Source organism: Anomaloglossus baeobatrachus, chromosome 6 (genome assembly GCF_048569485.1).
Source record: "Anomaloglossus baeobatrachus isolate aAnoBae1 chromosome 6, aAnoBae1.hap1, whole genome shotgun sequence".
Taxonomy (NCBI): Eukaryota; Metazoa; Chordata; class Amphibia; order Anura; family Aromobatidae; genus Anomaloglossus; species Anomaloglossus baeobatrachus.
Window position 1 is genome coordinate 496,582,836 of NC_134358.1, and position 12,092 is coordinate 496,594,927.

At 46.6% G+C, this 12,092-nt stretch overlaps 1 protein-coding gene across 10 annotated transcripts in view; it reads right to left on the reverse strand.

Annotated features, from left to right (window-relative positions):
- The window catches only part of KMT2C (lysine methyltransferase 2C), a 440,610-nt gene that overhangs the window by 107,386 nt on the left and 321,132 nt on the right, over positions 1-12,092 (reverse strand). For all 10 annotated transcript variants that reach the window (XM_075315430.1, XM_075315433.1, XM_075315425.1 and 7 more), the window contains 3 exons: positions 6,037-6,145; positions 4,463-4,544; positions 1,795-1,858 (listed from right to left, as the gene is read on the reverse strand). In XM_075315430.1, the coding sequence (XP_075171545.1) occupies positions 1,795-1,858; positions 4,463-4,544; positions 6,037-6,145 (255 nt within the window). The remainder of the gene's footprint in view (positions 1-1,794; positions 1,859-4,462; positions 4,545-6,036; positions 6,146-12,092) is intronic.

Below are 12,092 nucleotides of genomic sequence, written 5' to 3' on the forward strand. Positions count from 1 at the left end.
GTACGAGCTTACATGCAGTGCATATGGAGTACAGCCTTGCAGCCTTGCTCCTCGTGTGAGACATGCTGCTGAGGTGGGGGCTCTGCCAGAATGACCCCCAGAGAGTGTATAAGAAAGTCCACAACCAAGGTTGTGGCTTACCAGACAGTTTGTGTGCCCTCCGGATCCCACAGCTCGGACCCCCAGACAGATTAGCAGAGATGCTGCAGCCAGCGCCGATCAGTGTGAGAACGCTGATAAAATGGCGCCGGAGCGAGGAGAGGGGGCGGGGCTTAGTGAAAGAGCGGGATCCGGAGGGCCAAGGAGATATACAGGGGAGGGAAACATCTCCTCAGAGAGGAGTGTCCTCCCCTGTGCCGAACGGTCGGTGGGCAGAGCCGCACTGTCCCTCTGCATGACTGACATGCAGGGGCAGTGAAAACGAAACTAGGCCTCAGGCGAAGCCGGGGCCTAAATTTTACAATGCGGCCGGCGCGCAGGCACCCTCGGAGCGGTTCTCTGGTGAAAACCAGAGAACCGGCCGGAAATGTCACAAAGGTTAAATAACACACTCTCCCCAACATTAAAGTGCAAGGGACCCCCCTGACAATAACGTCTCAATACTTAGCTTGTGAGACGCAGGGCCAGGTCCCTGAGGGATGAGTGCTCCGTCCGGCAGGATCCTGAAAGGGCTGCGGATGGAGACCGGTCTCCTGCAAGGCAGTGAGAACCGTGCTGGCTCCCACTTCAAGCCAGAGCCCGAGGGATGGTGAAGGAGCGCGGCATGTAAGGCTCCAGCCCTGAAATCAACCTTAAAACACCGCCGACACAGTGGGGTGAGAAGGGACATGCCGGGGGTCCAGGCTTGGACCCACTTTTCTTCAAACTCTTTAAAATCAAAAATCAGATGAGAATGCATGTGTGGATGTGTGCCTCCTGAACACAAAGCATTGAACTGGCTACTTTTGGTTATCCAGGGGGTGTATATGCTCGGAGGGAGGAGCTACACTTTTTAGTGTAGTACTTTGTGTGTCCTCCGGAGGCAGAAGCTATACACCCATGGTCTGGGTCTCCCATAGGAACGATGAAGAAACACGCATTTTTTTTCTGCAGCATTTTTCCTGCAAGAACATGAAGATTTGGGTACAGATTGTCTGCAACCAAATCTCCAAAATGTACACAGTCTTAGACAGACAGGTCTTTTCCTATATGTGCATGGGTAAAGACCCGTCAGTATAGGGAGACGGCCTCTTAAGGATGCTTTACACGCTGCGACATCGCTAGCGATCTCGTTAGCGATGTGACACGCCAGATCGCAGATAAGATTTGCTGAGATCGCACATAGGTCATTTTTGTAGCACCGGTCACATGTGCGATCTCGGCAAATCGTATGTGCAATCTGGCGTGTTACATCACTAACGAGATCGCTAGCAATGTCGCAGCATGTAGAGCACCCTTTAGACTAATCAACCACACTGCATGATCCCTACCGGTGGCAGTAATGCAGCCGATACCTGGCTGTGTCTGAATCTACCGCTAGAGTCTGTAGATTGCTGGCCACTGTGTCCCCCCGCTCCCAGGATTGGCGTGGACCCTAAGGGTTGGAAGCCATCAAATCTGATCGCTCGCACTGTTAGGTTGAAGTGTGAAACTATCCACCATCTAAATGACTTGAGGTTGACTACTCGCATATGGACACACTCAGAATTTATAGTGCAGCAAGAAGTCATTGCTTTACTGCAGACGTTCGGATCAGACTGGTGTACATTAAAAACAAGCCCCCCACATAACGCATGCAATCTTCAGTATACTCACTGACAAATCCTGGACCGAAGTTTGGAGGGTTTGGACGAATCATTTGTGGTGCTATATTTCCATCCTACAGAAACATAAAACAATGCCCAAATTTACAATACTGGATGACGATTTTACAAGGCAGATGCATCACCCTACGATAAGGCACAATTACATTTCATTAAAATTACACAGGCTACTGAAATGATTTTTGTATCTTTTCCCATTGTAAAGAGTGAACAGCGCAGCTCCCTTCACTGCCGAGATCCACGGATAACCCTCTGCTCTCATCAATGGGAGCTGATCTGCAGCCACTACACAATGAGTGGAGCCGAGACGTTCACTGATTGTATCCAGCTGATCTATGGGGGGTGCTGGATGTCCGATCCCCTACTACTCTGATATTAAGACAAGAAAAACACTTTAACCCCTTCACGACGCAGCCAAATTGTTTTTTCCTACCCAAGAGGTCTAACATTTCTTATTTTTCTGACCACGTAAAGATATGAGGGGGCCCCTGTCCCCCCCCATCCCATTTCCCATTATCGATGAACATTTGGACATGAGGAAGCCATCTGCAAAGTGGGTCCCCTAATGTTTGACAACAGATCAGAGAAGCATGCGAGTGAAAACCTCCCGGTCCATTTGTCAGCGTTCCTGGACGGATAAGATCTTCTTGGATTGACTGGTCACTATGGATGAGACCTGGATTTATTTGTATGACCCTGAAAACAAGGAGCAGTCAAAAGAGTGGAGGCACAGGGGTTCTCCTTGTCCAAAGAAGTTCAGGGTGCAAAAATCAGCCACTAAGGTGATGGCGTCTGTGTTCTGGGATAAACAGGCCGTGCTGCTAGTGGACTACATTCAAAAGGGTTCCACCATCAACGCAAGGTATTGCATTGAACTTTTGGACTAATTGAAGGCAGCTCTGAAGGCCAAAAGGCGCGGCAAGCTGTTCAAAGGAATCTTGTTCCCGCAAGACAACGCCTCCGCTCACACTCCACAAGCATCTATTGCAAAACTGGCAGAGCTGGGCTTCCATCTGGTTGACTACTCACCTCATTCCCCAGATCTAGCTTCCTCCGACTATCATCTGTTTCCAAAGCTGAAGAAACACCTCAACGGTACCAAACGTCACACCATTTCCGATGCCATGGCTACTACGGATGCCTGGTTTGAGGCACAACCGAAATCCTATTTTTTGCTAGGCTTAAGGTACCGTCACACTGATCCCACCAGCAACCTGACCTGGCACGGATCGCTGGAGCTACACGGGTTGCTGGTGAGCTGTCAAACAGGCAGATCTCACCAGCAACCAGTGACCAGCCCCCAGCGACGCGTGGAAGCGATGCTGCGCTTGGTAACGAAGGTAAATATCGGGTAACCAAGGAAAGGGCTTCTTGGTTACCCGATGTTTACCGTGGTTACCAGCGTCCGCAGAAGCCGGCTCCCTGCTCACTGCACATTCAGTTGTTGCTCTCTCGCTGTCACACACAGTGATGTGTGCTTCACAGCGGGAGAGCAACAACTAAAAAATGGTCCAGGACATTCAGCAACAACCAGCGACCTCACAGCAGGGGCCAGGTTGTTGCTGGATGTCACACACAGCAACATCGCTAGCAACATCGCTGTTGCGTCACAAAAGTTGTGCCTCAGCAGCGATGTTGCTAGTGATGTTGCTTAGTGAGACGTGGCCTTTACAAAACTTGGAATACGGATGTAAGAAGTGTGTTGACATCAGTGGAGAGTATGTGGAATAAAGGTAAAGTTTCATCATCCATTCTCATTTCTTTCTCGATAAAGCCAAAGACATATCAGCAGTCCCTCGTACATGCACAGAGGGATCATGTTGGGAGAGTGCCGATGGGAGCATACAATGACGCGCCTTTATGCTGGCGTGCTGTTAATGCTGTTTTCAAGAGTTTTACAGTGGTGTTTAGCAGATGCCAATCGTGGGTAGCACTGGATGCTACTCGCGATTGTTAGCAGCAGGTCCTCTCTGTAACACACAGCTGTTACCTGCTATGTATTTGAGCGTGCTCTTTCCATGAGCCCGCTCCAGTCACCCGTTGTAGACTTGCGCCATCCATGTAAGAGGTTAAGGTACACTGCTTTAGATATTGATATTTGTTCCTACGGTCAAAGGAAATAACATTCAGGCCCTGTGCTCACACTGCGGTTTTTGACGCGGTTTTCGAGGCAGAAAAGGTGTGGTTTTTGTTCCCAACCTTGCTGCAGTCCTTCTCCAGCAAAACCTATGGGGAAAAAATGCTGTGCGCACACTGCGCTTTTTTTACCTCTAGTTTGTGCTGCAGAATTTCTGCAGCAAAAAGAATGAGCATGTCACTTCTCTTCCGCAGGTACCTGCATTTTTGCCATAGAAATGGTAAAAACCGCAGGTACCAACCCGCGGAAAAAACGCGGCAATACTGCGGCAAAACCTAGGGTATGTTATTACCGCGGTTTTCTGCCAGAGAGTGGGGATTATTCTTAAGAGAAAGTTGGTTCCCAGTGCGCACAGAGCCTCACAATGGAAACCGTATACCACCTTGATGATGCTACAATATAAGTATCATACTGTGACCATGAACCGCTGGGCAACACATTTTTCAATAACAGGAGTTAAAACAATTTTTTAACAAAAAAGTCAGATGAGAGGTGTCAACATAGATCCAGATATCCATTCTACCTGTGAGATCCCTGGTGGAACGACGCTCTGGCCTTCAATGTTTTGAGCACCAGGCATTTGCTGCTGAGCTGTGAAAGGAAATCTGGGAAGAAAGAAATAATAAAAAAAAATGTAAAGTTTAAATTACATAATCATCATTCCTTAAAGAGAAAATGTCAGCACAATTTTACAAGTTAGAGTAAAGGAAAAGTCATGGCCATAACGGTGCCGTCATACTGATTAAATAGATTCCTTAAGTGAAGAAGTCTGCTTCGTGGTTGTTCTTAAAACGTATTTGGAGTTTCGGGTGATAAGATCTTGGGTGCACAGGGGTGCGATTGTGCAATGAGTCCTCTGCTCCTCCGCCTGCCTATGGTGCCTTGAAAGATCACAGTTTTGTGAGTGAGTGACTTGGCTCCTTTTGGAAATTTCGTGCAGACCCTGTCCTTGCCGCAGGTAGATTGTATTCCCAGCGGTCTTGAATGGTGCTGATGCATGCGCAGACAGATCTTGGCTCATCATTTAGAGATGTAATTGAGCCAAGTTCTCATTCTCCATGTGCCGCAACCATTTTAATAAAAACCGTGGGAAATCAATCTGCGCATGCGCAGTCGGCGGCATTGACAACGACAATGCAAAATTTCCAACGGGAGGCAAATCACAAAAAGACTGACCTGTCATTCAGACACCAGACACAATTGGAGGGCAGGGGCAGACGATTCATGGCACAATGCCGCCCCTGTGCACGGAAACCTCATTACCCAAAAACTTTAAAATTTGTTTAAATAACAAGCAAAGATTTCCAGCGCGGAACGCAAGGAAGTAATGAATAAAATGCATATTATTAGAACTCTATTAAAACTTTGCACAGGTATACTGCTAGACTTAACGCGTTTCAATGTTTTGCCTTAAAATTAACCTGTCACCAGATTTGGTGACTATAAGCTGTGGCCACCACCAGTGGGCTCTTATATACAGCATTCTAACATGCTACAGTATATATAAAGAGCCCAGACCGCTGTGTAGAACATAAAAATCACTTTATAATACTTAAACGGTCGATTTGGTGCAGACTGGTCAGATGGTTGTCTCCATTCTCCGGGTGTGGCGCCTCCTCTTTCGACCATCTTTGTCCTCCTCCACTACAGATCAAAGTATTGTAGTGCACCTGCGCAGGACCTCAGAGCCGGCGCGTGTGCATGATGTAGGACGCGTCATGCACCCAGGCTTCAGAAGGAGGATAAAGATAGCCGAAAGAGAAGGAGCTGCACCCGGAGAACAAAGACACCCATCTGACTCAACTGCACCATACCGACCTTTTAAGTGAGTATTATAAAGTCATTTTTAGGTTCTACACAGCGGCCTGGGCTTTTATATACAGCATTCTAACATGCTGTATATAAGAGCCCACTGGTGGTGGCCACAGCTTATAGTCACCAAATCTGGTGACAGGTTCCCTTTAATCACGGTTTAACATTATCACTGTATTCCTTGGCTATTGGGAGGGATGGATATAGCCATATACAGCGCTCTGCTCCCTACGTTCATATATTATCAAAATGAATTATATTTGCAATTGTGAATCACAAACATACCGGTTCATCACCATCGGTGGCATTCCCATGTTGTTTACCATGACTTTATTGATGCCTTTCAGAGCGACCATTTTTGCCTTCATTATAGGATCAGTGATGGCATCAAAATCTGAAAAGAACGAAATACAAGAACATAAGAACTACTACAAAGAAATGTTCATTTACATCGTTGGAATCAGATTGGCGATCAATTCAATACTCTCTAAACCCTGGCACATAAACGACTAAAAAGGCTATTTCTAGACAAGTCCAAAACCAGCAGAATAATATTCTGATCTGAAAAGGATAGTAAAATAGGTATGAATGCTAATCTGGAAATACATGAAGGTGAATAGCATAGCCAGGGCTCGATCAGATGGCTCACAGATCCTATACCGGGGTGTGTGTGCACACCAACAAGTTGTTACATGATCCATATGGGGAAGAAAAAAAATTTACAGCATTCATTATTCGGGTCCGATTTAGGCTAAGTTCACAGAGGACATCTTTTGCTGCGTTTTTGAGGTCACAAAGATGCACCAAATTGCATGCATTTTCTTCTTCCAGCAAAGTCTATGAGATTTCTATTTTGCTGTCCACACTGGGTATCTTTTGTTGGCTGCATCTTGGCTGCGTTTTTCAAGATGCAGCGTCTCAATTCTTTTTGCGTTTTTACCTTGTTTTTGAGCCCTTCCAGTCAATAGATTTGACTGAAAAACGCATTGGGCAAAATGCGATAAAAACGCATTGCTTTATTGATGCAATTTTGCTGCGGTGTGTTTTTGGTGCATTTTAGGATGCACTCAAGATGGACTGACAAAAAAAGATGCCACGTGTGAACATAGCCTTACAGACCGTATGCGTGCAAGTCAACAGGCAGCTCCTGTGTTATTTTGCTATGCAGATGAGCAAGCGGAGCTGCAGACTAGAGTTGAGCGCGGTTCGAGGTTCTCCAGTTCTAAGCTCGAGTGATTTTTGGGGCTGTTCGAGATCGAACTAGAACTCGAGCTTTTTGCAAAAGCTCGATAGTTCTAGATACGTTCGAGAACGGTTCTAGCAGCAAAAAGCAGGGCTTTTTACAGCTACAGTGTGCAGGAGCCATCGCTGGCAGCCTGCCAGAAGCTGGTAACCAAGATAAACATCGGGTATCCAACCAAAGCGCTTTGGTTAGTAACCCGATGTTTATCTTAGTTACGTGCAGGAAGCCCACACTTCCCGCTCAGCTCACTCCGCCCCCTCCTGCCCGCGGCATGTATACATACATATCCACACACACACACACACACACACACACTCTCACTCACGCACACCCCCCCCTCCCAGCTACAGTGTGCAGGAGCCATCGCTGGCAGCCTGCCACAAGCTGGTAACCAAGATAAACATCGGGTATCCAAGCAAAGCGCTCTGGTTAGTAACCCGATGTTTATCTTAGTTACGTGCAGGAAGCCCACACTTCCCGCTCAGCTCGCTCTGCCCCCTCCGGCCCGCGGCATGTATACATACATATACACACACGCGTACACACACACACACACGCACCCCCCCCCCCCCCGCTCGGCTTACCTGCGGTGATGAAGTCCCGCCATCCCGACCTCAGCGCTGTCACTGTCCTCCATGGCCGCCGCTTGTCACATCACCTATCGCTTCCGACCCGAGACTGACACTGGCGGTGACGTCACGGACCTCTCGCGATACTTGATGTGAAGGCGCCGGTCATTGACCTCAGTGACAGGGGCTGTCAGTGTGCTGGAGATCAGCGCAGGTAATGTACCTCGCTGACAGCAGCACTTGTCATGCCCTGCAATGACCTGGGCTGACCCATTGATGTTAGCTCAGGTCACTGCACTGCTCTCCCAGCCAATGGGGAACATCCTGCTCTTCATTGACTGGGACAGTGTGGATCGTCATGGCAACCCCTTGGATTACACCAGACCTGGATTTGTTTTTCATTCTAATAAATTGGTTAAAGAGGGAATGTTTTGGGGAGTGTTTTTTCAAATAAAAATGTGTTTGTCGTCTATTTTTTTTTATTACTGACTGGGTTGGTGATGTCGGGTATCTGATAGACGCCTGACCTCACCAACCCCAGGGCTTGATGCCAGGTGACATTACACATCTGGTATTAACCCCATATATTACCCCGTTTGCCACCGCACCAGGGCGCGGGATGAGCTGGGGCGAAGCACCAGGATTGGCGCATCTAATGGATGCGCCACTTCTGGGGCGGCTGCGGCCTGCTATTTTTAGGCTTGGGAGAGTCCAATAACCATGGACCTCCCTAGTCTGAGAATATCAGGCCCCAGCTGTCTGCTTTACCTTGGCTGGTGATCCAATTTTGGGGGACCCCTACGTGTTTTTTTTTTTTTTACATTATTTATTTAATTTAAAATAACAGCGTGGGGTGCCCTCAGTTTTGGATTACCAGCCAAGGTGAGGTTGCCAGCTGTGGTCTGCAGGCTGCAGCCGTCTGCTTTACCCTAGCTGGCTACAAAACTAGGGGGAACCCTACGTCATTTTTTTTTCATTTTTTTGGCTAAATACAAAGCTAAGCACCCCTTAGTGCCACATGAAAGGCACCAAAGGGTGCTCCACTTTTTCTCCATTTATTCCTCCATTTATTCCTCCATTTATTCCTCCATTTATTCCTCCATTTATTCCTCCATTTATTCCTCCATTTATTCCTCCATTTATTCCTCCATTTATTCCTCCATTTATTCCTCCACTTTTCCCTCCACTTTTCCCTCCACTTTTCCCTCCACTTTTCCCTCCACTTTTCCCTCCACTTTTCCCTCCACTTTTCCCTCCACTTTTCCCTCCACTTTTCCCTCCACTTTTCCCTCCACTTTTCCCTCCACTTTTCCCTCCACTTTTCCCTCCACTTTTCCCTCCACTTTTCCCTCCACTTTTTCCTCCACTTTTTCCTCCACTTTTTCCTCCACTTTTTCCTCCACTTTTTCCTCCACTTTTTTCTCCACTTTTTCCTCCACTTTTTCTCCGTTCTTTTTCTATGGTCGGTCTACCCATTAGCTCTGCCATGCATACTGTAGCTCTACACCTACTGCACATGTTACTTTATGATTGACATCTCTTTCGTACCAGAGCTGTCTAAGTCTACTCTGACCCCATATTTGTCATTATTATATTGTCCTTGTACTGTATTATGACATTTGTATCATGTGTTTCATTTCTTGCTGTGTTGCAATTTTTTTGCTGCATGCCAATTGTACCTCTACATTGTTCGAGTTTATGTTATTGTTCTCTCACTCTTATGTGATACTGATTATTGTCATTTTTCATGATTACATGCAGATAAGTCCAATCTGACGAAGGCTCAGGCCGAAACGTCAATTGTAACTTGTTTTGGACAAAAACATATATGCTTATGAAAAAAAAAATGTTCTTAATACGGACCAATAAAGAGTGATTTTGCATTACTATCCATTGGGACTTACTGACTTAGTCTGGGAGATTTAGAGTGCCGAGGTTACTCACTAATTTTATCTATTATTACCTCTGAGCACCTATATACCAGTGAGCAGAGCTTCCTCTACAGTAGTTCTCCTGATTAGGCATGCCCTTACCTCATGAGCAGGGCATTGCAGCTTTGGTAGCAACCATTACGACATGGACTCTGCTGCTGTGGACCCGGGGAGAGTGAGTGCAGATTCATTGCACCCACACTCCTCACATGAAGGGTCCGCACTCCTAGAAAATGGGGGATACGTTCCCTGAGTGTCTCCCCCCCATATTCTAGACGGTCCAGAGTCGTCGTGGGACCCCTTTATTTTTTTACTTACAATAAATTGGTGAAAGAGGAAATGTTTTGGGGACTGTTTTTTCAAATAAATTTCTTTTGTCGATTTTTTGTTTTTGTTAGTACTGACAGTTTATGATGTTGGGTATCTAATAGACGCCATGACATCACAAACTGCTGGGCTTGATCTCAGGTGACTTTACAGCTAGTATCAACCCGATTTATTACCCCGTTTGCCACTGCACGGGATGAGCTGGGGTGAAGCGCCAGGATTGGCACATCTAGTGGATGCGCCACGTCTTGGGTGCCTGCGGCCTGCTATTTTTAGGCTGTGAAGGCCCAATAACTATGGACCTTCCCACCCTAAGAATACCAGACCACAGCTGTCCGCTTTACCTTGGCTGGTGATCGAATTTGGAGGGGACCCTACTTTTTTTGTGTAATTATTAATATTTATAAAATAATTATAAAAAAGAGCCTGAGGGGACCTCCACATTGGATCCCCAACCACGGTAAAGCTGCCAGCTGTGGTTTTCAGGCTACAGCCGTCTGCTTTACCCTAGCTGGCTATCAAAAATGGGGGGACCCAACGTCATTTTTTTTTTTAACTATTTTTTAAATAGAAATAATTAATGGGCTTCCCTGTATTTTGATTGCCAACCAAGGTAACGGCAGGCAGATGGGGGTGGCAACCCATAGCTGTCTGCTTTATCTGCGCTGAGAATCAAAAATACCGCGGAGCGCTACGTCATTTTTTTTAAGATTTATTTTTACAGCACTGTGATGTCCAGCAATCAAAATACAGGGAAGCCCATTTTATTTTTAGTTATTTATATAAATAATTAAAAAAAATAAATATGGGCTCCCGCTGCATTTTTTGTATTGCTAGCTAAGGGTAATCCAAGCAGCTACTGGCTGCTAACCCCCACTGCTTGGTGTTACCTTCACTGGCAATGGAAAATCCAGGGAAGCATTTTTTATTTTTTTTGCCAAAAAACTACAAAAAAAGGACGTGAGCTTCGCCATATTTTTGTATGCTAGCCAGGTATAGCAGGCATGTGCTGGAAGAGTTGGATACAGCGCCAGAATATGGCGCTTCTATGAAAATGCCATTTTCTGAGGCGGCTGCAGACTGCAATTCGCAGCAGTGGGGCCCAGAAAGCTCAGGCCAACCTGTGCTGCGGATTCCAATCCCCAGCTGCCTAGTTGTACCTGGCTGGACACAAAAATGGGGCGAAGCCTACGTCATTTGTTTTCTAATTATTTCATGAAATTCATGAAATAATAAAAAAAGGGCTTCCCTTTATTTTTGGTTCCCAGCTGGGTACAAATAGGCAACTGGGGGTTGGGGGCAGCCGTACCTGCCTGCTGTACCTGGCTAGCATACAAAAATATGGCGAAGCCCACATAATTTTTTCAGGGGGCAAAAAACTTCTGCATACAGTCCTGGATGGAGTATGCTGAGCCTTGTAGTTCTGCAGCTGCTGTCTGTATGGAGAAGAGCAGACAGCAGCTGCAGAACTACAAGGCTCAGCATACTCCATCCAGGACTGTATGCAGAAGTTTTTTGCCCACCAAAAAAATGACGTGGGCTTCGCCATATTTTTGTATGCTAGCCAGGTACAGCTGGCAGCCACGGGCTGCCTCCAACCCCCAGTTGCCTATTTGTACCCGGCTGGGTACCAAAAATATAGGGAAGCCCGTTTTTTTTAATTATTTCACTTATTTCATGAAATAATTAAAAAACAAATGACGTGGGCTTCGCCCTATTTTTGTGTTCAGCCGGGTACAACTAGGCAGCTGGGGATTGGAATCCGCAGCACAGGTTAGCCCGAGGTTTCTGGGCGCCTGTGCTGCGGATTTCAGTCCGCAGCCGTCCCAGAAAATGGCGCTCTCATAGAAGCGCCATCATCTGGCGCTGTATCCAACTCTTCCAACAGCCCTGGAGCCGGGTGGCTTGTTGGGTAATCATGAGTTAATACTGGCTTTGTTTTACCAGCCAGTATTAAGCCAGAGATTCTTAATGTCAGGCACGTTTAACCCGGCCATTAAGAATCTCCAATAAAGGGTTAAAAAAAAGACACCACACAGAGAAAAAATACTTTAATAGAAATAAATACACAGACACATTAGAGACTCCATCTTTATTACCCCCTGTCAGCCCTCCACGATCCTGCTCTTCTGTCTTCTTTCTTTCTAGTGTAGTAGTAGTGACGATTGTAGTGAGGATGAGATTCACCAGCTAATCACTTGGGGCTGGGGAACCTCCATCCTCACTACAATCATCACTAGTGTAGTAGTAGTGACGATTGTAGTGAGGAAG